The sequence below is a fragment of the Choloepus didactylus genome, chromosome 22 (genome assembly GCF_015220235.1).
Source record: "Choloepus didactylus isolate mChoDid1 chromosome 22, mChoDid1.pri, whole genome shotgun sequence".
Classification (NCBI taxonomy): Eukaryota; Metazoa; Chordata; class Mammalia; order Pilosa; family Megalonychidae; genus Choloepus; species Choloepus didactylus.
Window position 1 is genome coordinate 2,377,454 of NC_051328.1, and position 20,826 is coordinate 2,398,279.

The window sequence follows — 20,826 nt, forward strand, 5'->3', positions numbered from 1 at the left end:
TTTCATTTTCCATTCTGTCATCTTCCAGGTCACTGATTCGTTGTTCAACTTCCTCTAGTCTTGTACTATGAGTGTCCAGAATCTTTTTAATTTGGTCAACAGTTTCTTTAATTTCCATAAGATCATCCATTTTTTTATTTAGTCTTGCAATGTCTTCTTTATGCTCTTCTAGGGCCTTCTTGGTTTCCTTTGTATCCCGTGCTATGGTCTCATTGTTCATCTTTAGTTCTTTGAGTAGCTGCTCTAGGTGCTGTGTCTCTTCTGATCTTTTGATTTGGGTGCTTGGGCTTGGGTTACCCATATCGTCTGTTTTTTTCATATGCTTTATAATTTTCTGTTGTTTTTGGCCTCGTGGCATTTGCTGAACTTCATAGGGTTCTTTTAGGATTTGTAGACCAATTGAAGGCCTTATCTCTAATTTATTAGATCTACAGCTTCGTGGAGTACACTTTCTCTAACTAACCAGCAGGTGGCGTCCACGAGCCACGTGTTCTCCACAAGCCAGTTCTCCCCTGCTTAGCCTTTTTGGTGAGTGGGGGAGTGAGTTTTGTGGGGTCCAATTGGTGTACCAAGCTTGCGTGTGTAGTTGGTGTTGCCTGCCCTGTATATGGGGCGTGTTTCTGGGCAGTCAGGGAGGGGGGGTGGCCCTAACAATCAAATCTCCCTGGTGATCCTTGAGTTTTAAAGCTGCTGCAATAGTCTACTCCTTCAGTTCAGTCCTGCCACAGTTTGTCTCTGCCACTGACCCACAAGTCCTTGGTATTGGCGTATGGCTCCTGAGACTTGCAAGTGGGCCCCTCTTGCAGGCCGTGCACCCCGGGTCCTCTGTTGAAGGATGACTGTGCTATGTCACAGGTGAGTGCCGTCCCTCCAGGGCGGTTCTGGGTTGCTGGGCTGTGTAGGGAGGCTCCCAGTCTGCTGAAATGATGGCTGAATGGGGCTTTGTTTATTCACACTGCTCCACCTTCCCAACTCTGGGACAATCAGCTGAGGTTGCAGGGAAGGCTAATGTCCACGCCCAGTTTTGTGGTGTGTGCCTGTTATTTGAAGCACTTCCGTCACACTGGGTTGTCTGGGGCAGCTCTGGGCTATGGGGCTGGCGATGGGCATGAGTGTTTCCTGTCCACCAGGATGATGGCTGTGAGCGGACACCCCCCTTTTCTTGGGAAGTTGTGGTGTTTAGTGAATTTTCTCAGCCACTGGATTATTACCTTTTGTCTCAGAGCTCTCTTAGTTCTGCTCTTGACTTGACCTGCCCAAATTGCAAGCCTTTGAAGCTGTCTGTATTGGGCTTCTTAGAGTAATTGTTTTAGAAAAAGAAAAAAGGATTGGAAAAAAAAAAAAAAAGGGCCCTCCTCAGAGATCTAATAGGTTATTGAAATGCTAAGAGGCCATTAAGGAAAGGTCCACAGGGCAGAGAGATCAGCTTTTCTTTGGGATTTGCATATGTGTCTCAGGGCCTGAGCTCTGTCCTTCCCCTTTCTATGTTCACCAGAACTCCAAAAATCCTCCGCTTTTATTTTGGAGTTTTTCGTGTTGTTTTTTTTCTATGCCTGTCTCCTCTCTGCTGGGCTGGCTGCTCTCAGATTCTCTGGTGTCTGGTCTCAGTCTATCTATGGTTGGAGTTTGGATCAGTAGAATGAGTTTCCGATAAGGGCTGCCACTGCAGTTCTCCCTTCTCCTTCCCGGAGCTGACAGCCCCTCCTCCCACGGGACTGAGCCTGGCAGGGAGGGGCGCAGGTCCCCTGGCTGCAAAAACTTACAGATTTCGCTGATCTCAGCAGTTCCACGTTTTCATGAGTGTTGTATGAAGTATGCCCAAAGTCAGATTGCTCTGTGGTGTCCAGTCCACGCAGTTCCTGGCTTTCTACCTACTTTCCTGGAGGAGTAACTAAAACATACAGCTCACCAGTATGCCATCTTGCCCCGCCTCCCCATTTTTTTTTAATATGGTTTTGTTCACTCACCATACATTCCATCCCAAGTAAATAATCTGTGATTTTCTGCATGGTCATACATTTATGTGTTCACCACCTTCACCACTATCTATATAAGAGCATCTACATTTCTTCCACAAGGCAGGAGGGAGAGTCAAAGAAGGTAGAGAGGCAAAAGAAAGAGGGGAAAAAAATGACAGCTAGGAAGCAGCAAAAGGAAAAATAACCTTAAATCAAAGTAGAATAAAGAATCAGACAATACCACCAATGTTAAGTGTCTGACATGCCTCCCCTATCCCCCTCTCTTATCTGCATTCACCTTGGTATATCACCTTTGTTACATTAAAGGAAGCATAATACAATGATTCTATTAGTTACAGTCTCTAGTTTATGCTGATTGCATCCCTCCCCCAATGCCTCCCCATTTTTAACACCTTGCAAGGTTGACATTTGCTTGTTCTCCCTCGTAAAATAATGTATTTGTACCTTTTATCACAATTGTTGAATACTCTAGATTTCACCAAGTTACACAGTCCCAGTCATTATCTTTCTTCCTTTCTTGTGGTGTCTCACATGCTCCCCATCTTCCTCTCTCAACCGTATTCATAGTTACCTTTGTTCAGTGTACTTACATTGTTGTGCTACCATCTCCCACAATTGTGTTCCAAACCACACACTCCTGTCTTCTATCACCCTGTAGTGCTCCCTGTAGGATTTCCTGTAGGGCAGGTGTCTTGTTCACACAGTCTCTCATTGTCTGTTTGTCGGAAAATATTTTGAGCTCTCCCTCATATTTGAAGGACAGCTTTGCTGGATACAGGATTCTTGGTTGGTGGTTTTTCTCTTTCAGTGTCTTAAATATATCACACCACTTCCTTCTTGCCTCCATGGTTTCTGCTGAGAGATCTGCACATAGCCTTATTAAGCTTCCTTTGTATGTAATGGATTGCTTTTCTCTTGCTGCTTTCAGGATTCTCTCTTTGTCTTTGACATTTGATAATCTGATTATTAAGTGTCTTGTCATAGGCCTATTCAGATCTCTTCTGTTTGGAGTACGCTGCGCTTCTTGGATCTGTAATTTTATGTCTTTCATAAGAGATGGGAAATTTTCATTAATTATTTCCTCTATTATTGCTTCTGCCCCCTTTCCCTTCTCTTCTCCTTCTGGGACACCAATGATACATACATTATTGTACTTTGTTTCATCCTTGAGTTCCCGGAGACGTTGCTCATATTTTTTCATTCTTTTCTCCATGTGCTCCTTTGCGTGTAGGCTTTCAGGTGTTTTTTTCTCCAGTTCCTGAGTGTTTTCTTCTGCCTCTTGAGATCTGCTGTTGTATGTTTCCATTGTGTCTTTCATCTCTTGTGTTGTGCCTTTCATTTCCATAGATTCTAGTAGTTGTTTTTTTGAACTTTTGATTTCTGCCATATACATGCCCAGTGCTTCCTTTACAGCCTGTATCTCTTTTGCAATATCTTCTCTAAACTTTTTGAATTTATTTAGCATTAGTTGTTTAAATTCCTGTATCTCAGTTGAAGTGCATGTTTGTTCCTTTGACTGGGCCATAACTTTGTTTTTCTTAGTGTAGGTTGTAATTTTCTGTTGTCTGGGCATGGTTTCCTTGGTTATCCAAATCAGGTTTTCCCAGACCAGAACAGGCTCAGGTCCCAGAGGGAAGAAATATTCAGTATCTGGTTTCCCTGCGGGTGTGTCTTAGAAAATTGCTCCACCCTGTGATGCCTCGGGTCACTGCGCTTTTCTGCCCAGCAGGTGATGCCTGTTAGCCTATAATTCTTGCCTGATGTGAGGAGATATGGCCATGTTCCCCCAGGCTCTGGGGTCTGGTTCTGAATGGAAAGGGCCCCACCCCTTTCCTCCTAGAGAAGACAGACCCCCCAGGTGGAGGTCATTAGCATTTCAATGATCTTGCTCTCTGCTTGTGGTGTCTCCACCCTTCCCGGAGTCACAGTCCTGGAAACTGAAAATGACTGGGGCTTTCTCCACTGAGCTGACAAAGAAACAGATGGTCCCCTTCAGACCGAGTCCAAGGCGACCCTCCGGCTCTCCCAGGTCAGTTGTCACCCAAAGCCTCTGTCTGTTTTTTGGGGATTCGTACCTGTAGTGAGCAGATCATACTCGCTACTTAAAACCCCAGTTGGAGCTCAGCTGAGCTATATTTGCTTGCTGGGAGAGAGATTCTCTCTGGCACCACGAGGCTTTGCAGCTCGGGCTATGGGGGAGGGGGTCTCCCGACCTGGTTCCGCAGGTTTTACTTACAGATTTAATGCTGTGTTCTTGGGCATTCCTCCCAATTCAGGTTGGTGTATGATGAGTAGATGGTCTCGTTTGTCCCCCCGCAGTTATTCTGGATTATTTACTAGTTGTTTCTGGTTTTTTGTAGTTGTTCCAGGGGGACTACTTAGCTTCCACTCCTCTCTATGCTGCCATCTTGCCTGAGTCCTCCATTCCTACCTTTTAAAGTGTTTTTATCAGGAGAGGTTGCTGGAGTTTGTGAAATGCCATTTCTGCATCAATAGAGATGATCATGTTTTTTTCCCCTTAGTTCTGTTAATGTGGTGTATTACATTAATTGATTTTCTTGTGTTGAACCACTCTTGCATAACTGGGAAAAACCCACTTGATCAAAAAGAACATGTCAAGGGAAAAAATGGAAAAAAAAATAAGCATTGTCTCAGGGAATCAAGAAACAAAACAAAGCACAGAAACATACCCATCATGGGTGTCCCAGAAGGAGAAGAAAAGGGAAGGGGGGCAGAAAGAATATTTGAGATAATAATGGCCAAAAATTTCCAAATGCTTATGAAAGATATAAATATACATTTCCAAGAAACACAACATACGCCAAACAATCTGGAGTAGGTCTATTCTTTTGTCTGTTTGATTTCAGATGTCCTGTTTTCCAACTTGCTGATCCTTTCTTCTGCCTGTTCAGATCTGCTGTTCTATGCCTCTAAGGTATTTTTAATCTCATCTATTTTGCCTTTTGTTCCCATAAATTCTGTTATTTTTCTTTGCATGCTTTCACATTCTTCTTTATGCTCACCCATTGTCTTCTTAATATCCTTCATCTCTTTAGCTATATTTCCCTTCATCTTCTTGAATTTGTTCAGTAGATTTGTTTGAACTTCTTTGATTAGTTGTTCCAAATTCTGTATCTCCTCTGACTTTTTATTTGTTTCTTTGACTGGGCCATATATTTATGTTCCGTAGTATGGCTTGTAATTTTTTTGCTGTCATCTGGGCATCTGATTATCCTGATGAGATTATTTTGAAGGTTGGTTTCTCTCTATCTTAGGCGTTTGTTTTTGATTAGGTTTGTATTGAGGCTTTTCTTTCACATTTGGCTTGTTAGTATTTCCCAGCCCAAACAGGGTCAGGCACCTATGCATGGGGTGCAGACAAGCAGCAAAGGCCCTGGGGAGAGGGTCAGGAAAGATGCCAAAAAAAAACCCTTTTTTCAGCTATCCAAGGCTGTGCTTACCCAGCCTGCCCAGCAGATGGCACTCTGTGGCATCCTATTCACCACAGCCCTAAGAAGGCAGGGTATTTTTAGCCCTCTGCCTGCTCTGCCAGTGATGTAGGTTGAAACAATGGCTCACTGGTGCCTGTATGCGATGGGTTAAAGCAGCAGCATCCAGCGAACTAAATTCAGCAGTCAATAGCTGGAGCAGCACTGGGTTATGCCTCTCTCTGTTGTTGGGGAGGAGGTCTGTCATGGCTCTCCCAATCTGCAGCAGCCCACCAGGGAGGGAGCAGACTGACCTGAAACTGCTTGCTTTGAGGTGTGGGCTGGGCACCAAGAGCCATGGCCAAGCAAGTGACTCATGGTTTTTCACCACATTTTCTGTCTCTTCATCCTATTCTAACCTGGATGTTATTCAGTACTGCCCTGATCTCCAGAGCCCTAGAGCAGTTTTTTTGATAGTTTCTGCCTGTCCACTAGCTATTTTTGAAAGAGGAGTGAACCCTCCAGCCTCCTACTCCACCGTCTTCCTGGAAGTCCTTGTCTCCTACAAATTTTGATATATTATAAATTTATTTTCAGTTCATTTAAAATATTTTTAAATTCCCTTTGAGATTTCTTCCTTGGCCACTGCTATTTAAAAGTGTATTATTTCCAAATATTTTGGGATTTTCCAGGTATATATCTAGTTTAATTCTGCTTGAGTCTGAGAACATATTTTTTGATTTATATTTTTAAAAATTTGCCCAGAATATGGTATCTTTCTGAATGTTCCGTGTACACTTAAGAAGATGGTGTATTTTGTTGCTGGTTGGAGTCTACTATAAATAACCATTGTAAGGTTGGTTGATAGTGCTTTTCAGGTCATCTCTATGCTTACTGATTTTCCCCCTACTTTTTCTATCAGTTACTAAGGAGGGGTGTTTGAAGTCTCCAACTTAAATTGTGGATTTGTCTATTTCTCCTTGTAGATTTATCAGTTTTTATTTTATGTATTTAGTTTATACATATTTAGGGTTTTTATGTCAAGAGTGAGGATAGCAAATGTGGCAAAATGTTAAAATTGGTGGTTCTGGATTTCCGTGGGTATTATGTTGGGGTTCTCTGTATTGGTTGTGTATTATTCTTGCAACTGTTCTGTGAGTTTGAAATTATCTCAAAATAAATAGTTTAAGGAAAAAAAAAGAGGGGGGAGTGATCTTAGGCAAGTCTGCTATCTTCAGCTGAGGCAGTCCTCAAATGGGACTGACAGGTGACCGACTGTTGATGGCACTCCCAAGAATGAGGATAGTGAATCCTTTCTTCCTGAATGAGGATATTGACACATCACAGCATCTACCAGGAGTATTCAGGTTTTCTGTTTCTTCTTGTGTCTGTTTTGGCTATATTTTCTTAGGAATTTGTCCATTTTGTCTAAAATTGCAAATTCATTGGTATAGAATTGCCCTTATGTCTTCCTCTTTTTTTTGTTTTGATATATACATAATCTGTAGTTTTATAATTTTTTTATATTGGACATTTGTGCTCATTTTCTTTTTCTTGATCACTGATGCTGGAGGTTCTTAGGGCAGCCTGCGCTCAATTACTGAGGTTATGGGGGTATAGAGAACCTGCTCTCTTACCCTAACTTGGGATGGGCTCATAGATAGGGTCATCCTATCTCTGAGCTCTCTGTAGGGTTGAATAAGGCATTTCAGTGAGAATGCATCACAACTTGATTTCTCCCTCTGCTCTTTCCCTTGCACGGGTATTGATTTCAAGAGCACCATCTAATATGTTACTATTTTATTAGTCTTTCAAAATACCGGCCAGTTGATGTCGAGCCAGGCTACAAGTAATCACAAGAGCTGGTTTACTTTTAGTCTACCTATACCCTGAGAAGTTAGACCTCAAGTATCCTAGCTTAACCCTTGTTATACCATTAGGGTCTGTTGGACTCATTTTAAAATTTGAGCAGTTCTACCTATTTGTATGGATTAATATTTCCTGACTTTTATTTTTTCTTAGAGATCTTAAAAAAAACAAACAAAAAGACAATACACTTATTTTTAAAAAATAGAATAAACTGATTTTCTCTTGCAGTTACCATATGAATCCATTGAGCACTTTTATAAACCTAAGACTTAATGGAATTTAGTGACCCTAGTTTTCTTATATCTTGAAACATATTGTTAAAGGATTTCTCTGCTTCTTGAAAGGACATCTATGAAGCTCAGGTCTTTTATCCTTTGATAATTTAGTAACCACTGCCTCTGAGTAAAGATGCTCTTCATAGATTTATAGGGATACTTCATAGTCTGAGAGTTAATCTCTAGCCATCTCTGGCCATAACAGGTTCCTACAGTTCCCTGTCAAGAGTGGGAAGGGAAAAAATGAAGGAAAGTATGTTTAAAAGTTGTTACTGAGATGGATAAGATGGCAGCCTAGAGAGTAGTGGAAGCTAGTTAGTCCCCCTGGAACAAAAAAAAAACAACAGAAGCAACTAGTAAATAACCTGGAATAAATGCGGAGAGACAAATGTGACTGTCCACTCATCATACACCAACCTGAATTGGGAGGAATGCCTGAGATCGCAGCATAAAATCTGTAAGTAAAAACTGTGGACCTTAGCCGAGAGCCCCTCCCTCATGGAAGCCTTGTGGTGCTAGAGAGCAGCAGCACTCTCTGAACAAGCGAATATACCTCAGCCCAGCTCCAACTGGGGTTTTAATGTTAACTGCTCGATACAGACTGCGAATCTCCAGCAAGCACATATGAGGCTTTTGGTGATAGCTGACCTTGGAGAGTCAGGGGACGTATCTGTCTCGGGATAGTGAGCCCAAAGGATCGGGTGCTATTTCTGGCTGATGGGTGAATCTGGGGGCCGTAGACCTACCCTGAAAGGGGGCTTTCTGTCCCTTTCTCTCTCAACCCGGGCGGCTCAGTGGAGAAAGCCTCAACTGTTTTCGTCTTGCAGTGCTCTACAGTAGAGAAAGCCTCAGCCATTTTAAACTTGCAGCACTCTGACCCAGACAAGGGTGGAGATAGCAGAGTCAGAGAAACAATCTATTTATATGCAAATTACCTTTCTCTAGGGGGCATATCTTTGCAAGAGGAAAGAGGTGGGGCCCAGCTCTACTACCTGCCTTCCATTCAGAACCAGACCCCAGAGCCTAGGGGAAAACAGCCACAGGCCACACCTCCTTACACCTGTCTGGAGCGACAGGCTCACAGGCATCACCTGCTGGGCAGAAAAGCACAGGGTGTGTCAATCCTCTAAGACACACCATCAGGGAAACTGTATACTGAATATTTCCTCCTTCTGGGACCTGAGCCTGTTCTTATCTGGGAAAACCTGATTGCGGTGGCCAAGGAGGTCAGATGCCCAGACAACAGGAAACTACAACTACACTAAGGAAAATGAAGTTATGGCCCAGTCAAAGGAACAAACTTATACTTCAACTGAGATACAGGAATTGAAATAGCTAATGCTAAATCAATTCAAAAAGTTTAGAGAAGATATGGCAAAAGAGATGAAGGCTCTAAAGAAAACACTGGGTGTACATAAGGCAGAAATCAAAAGTTCAAAAAAACAACTGGCAGAATCTGTGGAAATGAAAGGCACAACACAAGAGACGGAAGACACAATGGAAACATACAACAGCAGATCTCAAGAGGCAGAAGAAAACACTCAGGAACTGGAGAACAAGACACTTGAAAGCCTACACACAATAGAACAGATAGAGAAAAGAATGGGAAAATATGAGCAACATCTCCAGGAACTTAAGGACAAAATGGAATGTAAGAATGTACATATCATTGGTGTCCCAGAAGGAGAAGAGAAGGGAAAAGGGGCAGAAGCAGTAATAGAGGAAATAATGAAAATTTCCCATCTCTTATGAAAGATGTAAAATTATAGATCCAAGAAACACAGCGTACTCCAAACAGAATAGATCTGAATAGGCCTATGCCAAGACACTTAATAATCAGATTGTCAAACATCAGTGACAAAGAGAGAATCCTGAAAGTAGCAAGAGAAAAGTGATCTATCACATACAAAGGAAGCTTAATAAGACTATGTGTGTATTTCTCAGCAGAAACCATGGAGGCAAGAAAGAAGTGGTGTGACATATTTAAGATACTGGAAGAGAAAAACTGCCAACCAAGAATGCTATATCTGGCAAAACTGTCCTTCAAATATGAGCGAGGGTTCAAAATATTCTCTGACAAACAGATAGTGAGAGAGTTTGTGAACAAGATACCTGCTATACAGGAAATTCTAAAGGAAGCACTACAGACTGATAGGAAAAGACAGGAGTGAGAGGTCTGGAACACATTTTTGGGTGATGGTGGCACAGCAGTGTAAGTACACTGAACAAAGATAACCATGCATATGGTTGAAAGAGGAAGGTTAGGAGCATGTGGGACACCAGAAGAAAAGAGGAAAGATAAAGACTGGGACTGTATAACTCAGTGAAACCTAGAGTGCTCAACAATTGTGATAAAATATACACATGTTTTTTCATGAGAGAGAACAAATGAATGTCAACCTTGCAAGGTGTTAAAAATAGGAAGGTATTAGGGGAAAAATACAATCAATGTAAACTAGAGACTATAATTAACAGAATCATTGTATTATGCTCCCTTTAATGTAACAAAGGCAATATACCAAGGTAAATGCAGATTAGAGGGGGGCATGGGGGGTGTGAGACTCTTGGCATTGGTGGTGTTGTCTGACTTTATTCTACTTTGATCTGAGGTTATCTTTCTTTTTGCTGCTTCCTAGCTGTCATGTTTTTTTTTCTCTTTCTTTTTTCTTTTTCTTTTGCCTCTCTACCTTCTTTGACTCTTCCTCCTGCTTTGTGTGAGAAATGTAGATGTCCTTATCTAGATAGTGGTGAGGGGAGTGAACACATAAATATGTGACTATACAGGGAACCATTGATTGTTTACTTAGGATGGAATGTATGGCATGTGAACAAAACCATCTTAAAAAAAATGGGTTGATGATGAAACCCTGAGGGCAATATACTGAGTGAAATAAGCCAGACACATAAGGACAAATATTGCAGGATCTCACTGATAGGAACTAATTATAATATGTAAACTCATAGACATGAAGTATAAGTTACTGAGATATAGGACGAGGCTAAAGAATGGGGAGCAGTTGCTTAGTATGAGCAGAATGTTCAACTAGGATGAACTTAAATGTTTGGAAATGAACAGAGGTGATGTAGCACATTGTGAGAATGACTTACAGTGCTGAATGGTGTGTGACTGTGGTGGAAAGGGGAAGCTCAGAATCATGTATGTCACCAGAAGGAAAATTGGAAGTTAAAAGATGGGAATGTATAAAACAGTAAACCTTGTGGTGGGCAATGTCTGAGATTAACTGTACGAATATTAGAAATCTCTTTCATAAACTAGAACAAATGAATGACACTACAACTAGAAATTAATAATAGAGGGGCATATATGGAAAAATATATATACCTATTACATACTATATACTATTGTTAGTAGTATTTCAATATTCTTTCATAAACAGTAACAAACATACTCTGCCAATACTATAAGTAACCAATGGAGGGGGGGTGGTTAGGGATATGGGAGGATTTGAGTTTCCTTTTTGTTTTTCTTCTTCTTCTTCTTTTGTCTTTATTTCTTTTCTAGAGTAATGAAAATATTCTAAAAATTAAACAAAAATTCATTGTGGTGATGGATGCACAGCTGTATGATGGTACTGGGGGCAACTGATTGTACACTTTGGATCTTTGGATAATTGTATGGTACGTGAACAATCACAATAGAAATTTTTTTTTAAAAAGTTGTTACTGTTAATCTGGAGCCTTTTTGGTATTGAAGTATTTTGTAAAATAAGTTTCTGAAATATGTAAAGTTTTTTGGCTGGTCAGATGGGACTGGTCCAAATAAATGGTGTATTAACAATGATGATATTTGCAATATTTCCATGTATGTAATTTTTATCTTAAAAGTGATTATTTAGTCTTAATTACTCCTCCAAGTTCCTAAAAACAGGATCATGGAAGTATAGATCAGTGGAAGAGAAATGTCACAAAATGTCACGTTATTGTTTGTCACTGCAATGGGAAATTGGAGGAAAGAAAGAAATAGCACTTACCAAGTAACTTCTAAGCACATATTGCTATATAAGGCTCAACAACTATCCTTTGATGTAAGTATATCACTCACTATTTTTGTTTTACAGAAGAGGAAACAAAGGTCTAAGAGGTAAAGTATGACTGACTTGGTCATAAAATGGGGGAGTTGGGCTCCAAATCCAGATTTCACTGACTTCAATGTCTTGTTCTCTTTCCACTAAAATATTAAAAATTAACGTAGGAGGCAGGACAAGATGGCAGTGTAGAGATGTGTGGAATTTAGTTAGTCCTATAGAGAAACTAGTAAATTGCCAGAACAACTAGTATATAGTCTAGAACATCTCTGACTAGACTCATATCATACACCAACCTGGAGGGTGGAATGACTGAGATTGCAGCATACGACTAAGTAAAGCCCCCGAAACTGCAGAGCTGGTGCTCCTCCCCCACAGCACAGCAGGCTGAGCTGAAATACTTCCCTCTGGAAGAAAGAAGCTGGCTACTTCAAGCAAATAAAAGTAACTCAATTAAGCTCCAACTGCAGTTTTAATTAAAAAATTTGGACTACTGTATACAAGCTACCAAGCACAGATAAACCTATAGCAAACAGGAAAGGAATCTGAGGTTCCTCCTGGCAGAGAGGAGGCAGGGCTGATGGAAAAAAAATACATAAATAAATAAAAACAGAGGTTTTTGGTGATGGCTGAACTCAGAATACTGGAAAACAGCTGTGTCCCAAGAAAAGGGGCACAGAGAACTGGGTACCAACACTGGTCAACTGGCAAAACTGGGGGCCTGGGGACTAACTCTGAAAAGTGGTTTTTGCTCTTTTTCCTTTTTTAAAAAATCTCAGTCTAAGCAACTCATTAGAGAGAAAGCCTCAGGCATTTTCAATTATCAGCACTAACCCAGGCAAGGGTGGAGTTAACAGAGTCACAGAGACAAAGGAAGAATTAAAGTGTGGAAGATATCTCCCTAAAGAGTGTATCTTCCCTAAGAAAAGGGAGGTGGCGCCCAGCTCAAGTGGCTGCCCTACCTCAGAGAGTTCAGATCCCAGGGCCAGGGAGGGGGTATAGAAAAAAATAAACCATAAACAACTTAAACTTGGCTTCTGACATCCTAGGCCCCTGGCCAGGACAGGGTCCACTGAGAAATAAAGGGACTGTACCTCTTTACACCAGTGGGGAGCTGCAGGCTGACAAGTGCCACCTGCTATATGGGACAGGAAAAGTGCCGTATCTAGAGGCCTCAAAGGAAAGTCTGACAACCTGCTCCTCAGGGAAGCTTGATACTGATTACATCTTCATCCTGAGACCTGGGCCTATGTAGTCTGGGAAAATTTGATTGGGGTAATCAAAGAAACCAGATGCCTAGACAACAAGTTATGAGTCACATTAGGAAAACTGGAGATATGGCCCAATCAAAGGAAAAACCTACACTTTGAATGAGATACAGGAATTGAGACAACTAATTATTAATCAAACAAATCTAAATCAATCCAAAAATCAAGTGAATGAGTTGAGGGAAGATATGGCAAAAGAGATGAAGGATATAAAGAAGACATTGGGCAAACATAAAGAAGAAATCAAAAGTCTGAAACAAAATTGGCAGAACAGATGGGAATGAAAGGCACAAGACAAGAGATGAAAATCACAGTGGAGACATACAACAGGAGATTTGAAGAGGCAGAAGAGATTCATGATCTGAAATCCTACACACAAAAGAACATATAGGGAAAAGAATGGGAAAATATGAGCAGCATCTCAGGGAACTGAATGACAACATGAAGTACATGAATGTACATCTCATAGGTGTCCCAGAAGGAGAAGAGAAGGGAAAGGGGCAGAAACAATAATGGAGGAAATAATCACTGAAAATTTCCCATCTCTTATGAAAGACATAAAATTATGGATCCAAGAAGCACGGCATACCCCAAACAGAATCGATCAAAATAGACCTGCACCAAGACACTTAATAATCAGATTATCAAATGTCAAAGACAAAGAGAATTCTAAAAGAAGCAAGAGAAAATTGATCCATCACATACAAGGGAAGCTTGATAAGACTGTGTGCAGATTTCTCAGTAGAAACCATGGAGGCAAGAAGGCAGTGGTATGATATATTTAAGATAATGAAGAAAAACTTCCCACTAAGAATTCTATGTCCGGAAAAACTCCTTCAAAAATGAGGGAGAGTTTAAAATATTCTCAAAGAGACACAGAGAATTTGTGAACAAGATACCTGCTCTACAGGAAGTACTAAAGTGAGCACTATAGGCAGATAGGAAAAGAAAGGGGAGAGAGGTTTCGAGCACAGGATTGGGTGAAGGTAGCAGAATAATCTAAGTGTACTGAACAAAGATGACTGTGAGTACAGTTGAAAGAGGAAGGTTAGGGACATGTAGGACACCAGAAGGAAAGATAGAAGACAAGGACTGAGACGGCATAACTTAGTAAACCTAGAGTGGTCAATGATTGTGATTAAATGTGTTTTTACTTAAGGGAGAACAAATGAATGTCAACTTTGCAAGGTGTTAAAAATGGGGTGGCATTGGGGGAAAAATGTAATCAATGTAAACTAGAGTCTGTAGTTAACAGCAACATTGTAATATGCTTCCATTAATTGTAACAAAGGCGATATACCAAAGCTAAATGTCTGTAAGAGGGGGAGATAATGGAAGTGTATGGGATTTTTGGCATTGGTGGTGGTGTCTGACTTTTAAATTTTTTTTAATTTAATTTTCTTTTTTCTTTTGTCGCTTTTTAGTTGTCATCTTTTTCTTTTTTCTTATTACTTTTTTTTCCTCTTCCTCTTTTCTTTGTGGAAGAAATGGAAATGTCCTTATATAGTGTGGTGAATGCATAACTGTGATTTTACAGGGAATGATTGTTTACTTAGGATGGAATGTATGGTGTGTGAATAAAACCATCTAAAAAATTAACAGAGGGATACAAGTGTCAGGGAAAATGTGGAGAAAGGGATGTACCTAATCACCATTGGTGGGGAAGTAGGATGGTGCAGATCATCTGGAGGGCAGTGTGGTGGTCCCACAGGAAACTAAGCATGGGGTTGCCATATGGTCCTGCAACTTGGTTATTGGGTATATACTTGGAAGAGCTGAAAAGAGGGACACAAATGGACATTTGCACAGTGGGGTTTATGGTGTTGGTATTCATGATTTGCAGTGGATGGAGGTGGCCTAAGGGTATACTGACTGATGAACGGAATGGCAAATTGTGGTATAACATACAATGGAATATTGAGCTACTACAAGGAGTGAACTTGTGAGGTACATGGACATTGAGGACAGTATGTTGAATGAAATAAGCCAGAAATGAAAAGAAAAACATTATAGTGCCTCATTAATATGGACTAACTATAATGTGCAAGCTCTGAGAATTGAGTCTGAGAGCATGGGTTATCAGGGGAAGGCTTGTTGTAAAGGTCTGTAGATTGTAAGGTCTTACACAGTTACATCTATCTCTGAGTTGTAGGGGTTATTTCTAAATTCTTAGATGCTGAGCTCTTTGTGTATAATCTGGTCAGTCCTTGGAACTTTGGGTATCTGTGTGACACCTGAGATTCACAGACAGAGTCTGGCGGCTATGAATGTCAGTATTACCCCATATAGCAAATGTGAAAGAGCCTGAAAAAGAGATCAGACTTCAATTATAGATATGAATGAAATGGACTTGGCTAGGACTAAGGTAAATTAGACTTAAGGGTAAAGGATGATATTGATGGTGTTTTGAAAACTTCAACTTCTGTATGAGACCAGAGGAAGAGATGTTTATTAGATGCAAAATCTATATTCTTTGTTAACACACTATATAACTTAACTTATATGGTCAGTTTATTCAAACAATGTAATTACATGGAATGTTGAATAGGCAGTGAAATCCAGTTGGTTTGTACAGGTTAATGTGAAGCCCCAATACATCCCAGAGTAATCTGGGCAGAGAATAAAGATGTATTTGCAAAGCCCCCGAGGGACTTAGGGAAAATATGGACATATTAAATTTCCCCACCAGGGGAATTAATGATATTCTCACAAGCATTGGGGGCTACCAATTTAGAAGGCCAAGACCTCGATCTTGGGGCTTGCTTTCATGAAGTTTGTTACTGCAAAGGAGAGGCTAAGCCTACTTAAAATTTTGCCTGAGAGTCACCCCCAGAGAACCTCTTTTGTTGCTCAAATGTGGCCTCTCTCAGCAATTCTGCAGGTAAACTCACTGCCCTCCCCACTACGTGGGACATGACTCCCAGGAGTTTAAATCACTTGGCAACATGGAACATGACTTGTGGGGATGAGCTTGGCCCTGCATCATGGGACTGAGAAAGCATTGTTTGACCAAAAGTGGAAAGAGAAATGAAACAAAATAAAGTTTCAGTGGCTGAGAGATCTCAAATATAGTTGAGAGGTTATTTTGGAGGTTATTCTTATGCATTATATAGATATCCATTTTTAGTTTTTAGTGTATTGGAATATTTAGAAAGAAATACCTGAAACTGTTGAACTGCATCCCAGTAGCCTTTATTCTTGAAGATGATGGTATAACTATATAGCGTATACTGTGTGACTGTGTGATTGTGAAAACTCTGTGGCTCCCACTCTCTTTGTACAATGTATAGACAGATGAATAGAAAAATGAGGACAAAAAGTAAATGAATAGGGAGAGATGGGGGGTTATGGGATGTTTTGGGTGTTCTTTTTTAGTTTAACTTTTATTCTTATTCTTTTTTGTGTGTGGTAATGAAAAGGTTCAAAAATTGATTGTGGTGATGAATGCACAACTATATAGTGGTACTGTGAACAACTGATTTATGCTGTGGATGATTGTATGGTATGTGTGAATATATCTCGATAAAATTGAATAAAGAAAAAATTAATGTAGCTCTTTTTTGCATGGTTCACTTTCCATGGCCCACTGCAACCATGGGATCATCTCCTGTCAACCCCCCAGGTTCAACAGGGCCCCTACCCTCTGTCATCTCCACCATGGGACCCACAACCTGAAGCACTGCCATGTGTGGTAGAAGAAAGAAGGGAAGTTCTGCTCCTGGAATTCAAAGAAAGCTCTGTCTTAACACTAGCTGGATACAAGCTCAATATGAGAATTTCCAGAATGCAACAAAAGAATACAAAATACACAAGGAAACAGGAAGCAATGGCTGAGGTAAAGGAGAAGATTAAGCCATGATAAACCATCAATGAGGGGGATCATACGTGGAACATTCCACACACAGTCTAAAAAAATGGTCCTAAATATGCTGAAAGAGCTGAAGGAAAGTATGGACAAAACACTAAAGGAAATCAGGAAAATAACAGATGAACACAACGACTCTCAAAAGAGAGATGGAAAGGAACCAAACAGAACAGAAATTAAAAATTCCCTAGAGGGGTTCTATAGTAAATTGAAGCAGGCAAAAGAAGGCATCAGAGAACCTGAAGATAAGGTGATTAAAACCACTCAGGCTGAGGAGCAGAAAGAAACATAAAAGCGAAGAGAGCCTAAGGAACTTGTAGGGCACTATCAAGTGTACCAATACATGCATTGTGGGAGCCCCAGGAGAAGAAAGGGGCAGAGAGAATAATCATAGAAATAATGGTTGAAACATCTCAAATTTAACAAAAGACATAAATATTCATACCCAAGACACTCAACGAACTCCAAACAGGATAAGCCCAAATAGATCCACAACATGCCATGTACTCAAACTGTTGAATACTAACAATATAGAGAGAATTCTCAAAGATGCTAGAGAGAAGCAACATGTCACATATAAGGGAGCCTCAATAAGATTAAATACCAGTTTAGCATCAGAAACCATGGCGGCAAGACGGCATTGGGAAGACATATTTAAAGTGCTGAAAACAAAACACTGTGAACCAAGAATTCTATATATGGCAAAAATGCTTTCAAAAATGAGGGAGATATTATGACATTCCCGGGTCAACAAAAGCAGAGGAAGTTCAACACCAATAGACATGCCCTATAAGGGATGTCAAATAGAGTTCTGCAGTTGAAAGGAAGACAACAGACAATAGATTGAAGCAAAATGAAGAATTAAAGATGTCTGGTAGGATAGTGACATGGGAAATAGAAATGTCAGTATTGTAGTTTTGGTTTTTTAACTAACTCCACTTTTTACTTCCTACAGGATCTAAAAGGCAAATGTAAATGTGTAATGACAAATCAGTGTTTTTTGACTCCTAATGTACAAACATGTAATTTGTGACAATAAAGGTGGGAGGCCCAAGGGATACACTATTGAAGTTAAGCTGGTATCAAAGCAAATGACACTGTTACAGATTTAAGATGTTAAATTTAAGCCCTATGGTAACTACAAAGAAAATGTTGAAAAATATGCAAGCTCTGAGAGACAGAAACTAGAGTACAGGTTAGTTATTAGGAATGGAGAGTTAATGCATAATGGGTGTAGTTATTTCTTTTTGTGAAAGTATGAAAGTTTTAGTAATGGAAGTTGGTGAGGGTACTACAATATTGTGAATGTGATTAATTCAACTGAATGGTATATTAGGGAGGGGTTGGGATGGGATAGTTTATGTTCCCACAGTTACAAAAAAGAAAAAATAAAGAGATAATGATGAAAAAAAAACTAATGGAAAGGTCTTTGTCACTGATTCTCAACATTGTGATGCATTTTTTCCTGCTGCCCCTTAATAAAGACATTAATATTGCATTTGGAGTTTAGTATCAAGAACATAGAGAAATATAGTAGTAATGCCACTGGTTGTACTATTAATTGCCATTAACATTTTATTTGCCTACAACATTGAGGGAGTTTTAAAGCTCATTTTTATTAATTTATATGTACTAAGCCCAGTTGTTTATAGAGATAGTGTGGAATAGTACTTGGCACACTGTTGTGGATTGATAACTATTTTAGTGAATTTAACTGCGTATTTAGTCAGGAGAGCTCCATCTTGCCCACGACTTGTCTTAATTAAGAGACAGCGGGCCAGTCACCTTACCTCTGTCTCAAGTCCAGATGAGTGATTTAGATCTCAATCTCTAAGGCCTCTTCGTGTTCCAAGATAATTATTAAAAAACTCCCCAAAATATTTCAATAAAGAATATTTATTAAGAGGACATTTTAACATGCTTATATACAAAGAAAAACATTAAAACACATGCCATTCTCAGTGAATTGTGAAGGAAAAAAATAACATGATGAACAAACAAAATTATTTTCAGAGAAGATTGTTTTATAACCATCACATTTCCATTTGTATATTAGAAAATTATTACCATTGATAAATAAACTTTTCCCAATCTTAGACTTGTCTTTTTAAAGTAACTTTCTGATGTGAAATCCAGAATACAAAATTTGCATTAAAATCTGAATGTAAATTATAGCGTCCTCCAAGCCTTTGAGAAGAGAAATGATTGAAGATTTGCATTCCCAGATGCTATGTACAGCACTTTCCTTTCAAGAAATCAAATGCTCTTCATTACCATATGATGAGGATCAGTGTTCAAATGACAATTTTTAGGGCATATGAGTTCTTGATGTGTACTATAATATAATTTTTAGTTAATGTGAGCAAGTAATCTTTATATAAGATGTCAACCATCAAGAATTTAGGGTTTTCAAAGAATATGATTCCCTCAAGCCTGAAAACAACATTCTATTGCCTCTCTATATTTTGATAATTATAGAAGTCTCTAAAAAAAAATCTCTAAAAATAGTAATGATGACTACTAAGTACTGAGTTGTATATGCTAGAGACTAAGCTAAGTGCTTTATCATATGTCATCCCATTTAATTTTACAGTAAGACAAGTGAGTAGGTAACATATTAGCCCCTTTGTATAAATGAAAAAATTGAGGCTTAACATGGTTAAACAATTTGCCAAGTTCAGACGGCTAACAGGTGGTGGAACCAGGAGTTTAAGGCAAGACTACTGGACTGCAATTTCAAAGCCAGAATACTCAGCCACTATACTGTATGCCAATCAGCGAGAGACCCCTGATCTGCTATGAGGAATGTTAATGTTTCATAACTTTTTCTGATAACAGTCACAAAAGTATAATTTGTATCATTAGAATAAGAAGCAGACCAATTCAAGTGGAACACAAAAAATCCACTCATTTAAATATTTTTATTTACATATGTTTTTCCATCATCATTTTAATAAGATTATAAATACATAAACACCTGAGTACATGCAACACATTCCACAAAGGAACAAAAATGTACAAGCACTATTCAATAAAGAACCCAAAAATACCGTACAAAGTGCTTTAAAAAAAAAGATCTTGCAACACTTTCAGACCGTATTTATTTGAAAACTTTCCAATAATTACCAAAGGATGCATCATTTATAAATAATATCCAAAACAATCTCATTTTCTTCTATAAGCCAGAATTTAGTATTTCAGTTAATCAAATGAATAGCAGTTCCATTATGTAATATTAAAGGCAAGTCACATAGCATCAAAATGAAACCGATGGGCTTCTTGTCGTTTTTCTCTATCATCTGCTTTCTGAAAAAGAATTTTACACTAGTTTATAAATGATAGGAAAATGTCAAGAAAAGACTAATTTCTCAAATATAAAGAAGTTAAAACAAAAAAAGCCTTCAGCAATTAGTAGATAATAGGTGTGATTTTATAATAGCAATAATCTCATGAAATATTTTTGTAGTTTATACTAGCTATTTTATATTTAATGATCTACTAATGGAATTTTAAAACCAACAAGAAATATTCCTTAGATACTACACTTGTTATATTTATTATTTATTTGTAAGTAGGAGTAAACACTCGATTCTATGAGGATGGAATCAACTATTGCATTTTCTTTTCCATTTTTAACACTGATGCTAATAAAACAATCTAAATTAATTATATTAAAGTACATTAATTATTTTGGGGTTAACTTATTGATTTAACAGATATTTATTGACCCTTTACTCCCAATAAGATACTGTGCTTGGTATTTTGAGGGATTAAAAAAAAAAGTCAAACTCTGAAGGAACTGAAAACCTAGTCTGAAAAGAAATAAAACATTTAATAACTATATTTCAAGATAAAATAGTGAAAAATGTTACCAGTATTCTGAGAGAGAGATTTGCTTCTAGGTTGAAGTGAGGAAAGTAAAAACTTTGAAAACAAAGGGTGTTTGGAAATGGCAGGTAAGAGGAGCATTCAGTCCAAACTGGGGGTACAGCATAAGCAGTCATGGGAAGTAGAGCGGAGCACGGAGTATGTGAAGGGAGGTGGTAAGAAATGAGGTTGGGAAGGTATATTGTACAGTCACATTGGAGGTATGTGA

The 20,826-nt window shown here is 39.1% G+C and overlaps 1 protein-coding gene and 1 long non-coding RNA gene across 2 annotated transcripts in view; one reads left to right on the forward strand and one right to left on the reverse strand.

Annotated features, from left to right (window-relative positions):
• LOC119518406 overlaps nucleotides 1-20,826 on the forward strand; it is an 84,926-nt gene that overhangs the window by 37,422 nt on the left and 26,678 nt on the right. The gene's annotated exons all lie outside the window — the stretch shown is intronic.
• ITFG1 (integrin alpha FG-GAP repeat containing 1) overlaps nucleotides 19,633-20,826 on the reverse strand; it is a 336,928-nt gene continuing 335,734 nt past the window's right edge. Inside the window, exon 18 of the mRNA XM_037815500.1 lies at nucleotides 19,633-20,036. Within this exon, the coding sequence (XP_037671428.1) occupies nucleotides 19,977-20,036 (60 nt within the window). The 3' untranslated portion in view covers nucleotides 19,633-19,976. The remainder of the gene's footprint in view (nucleotides 20,037-20,826) is intronic.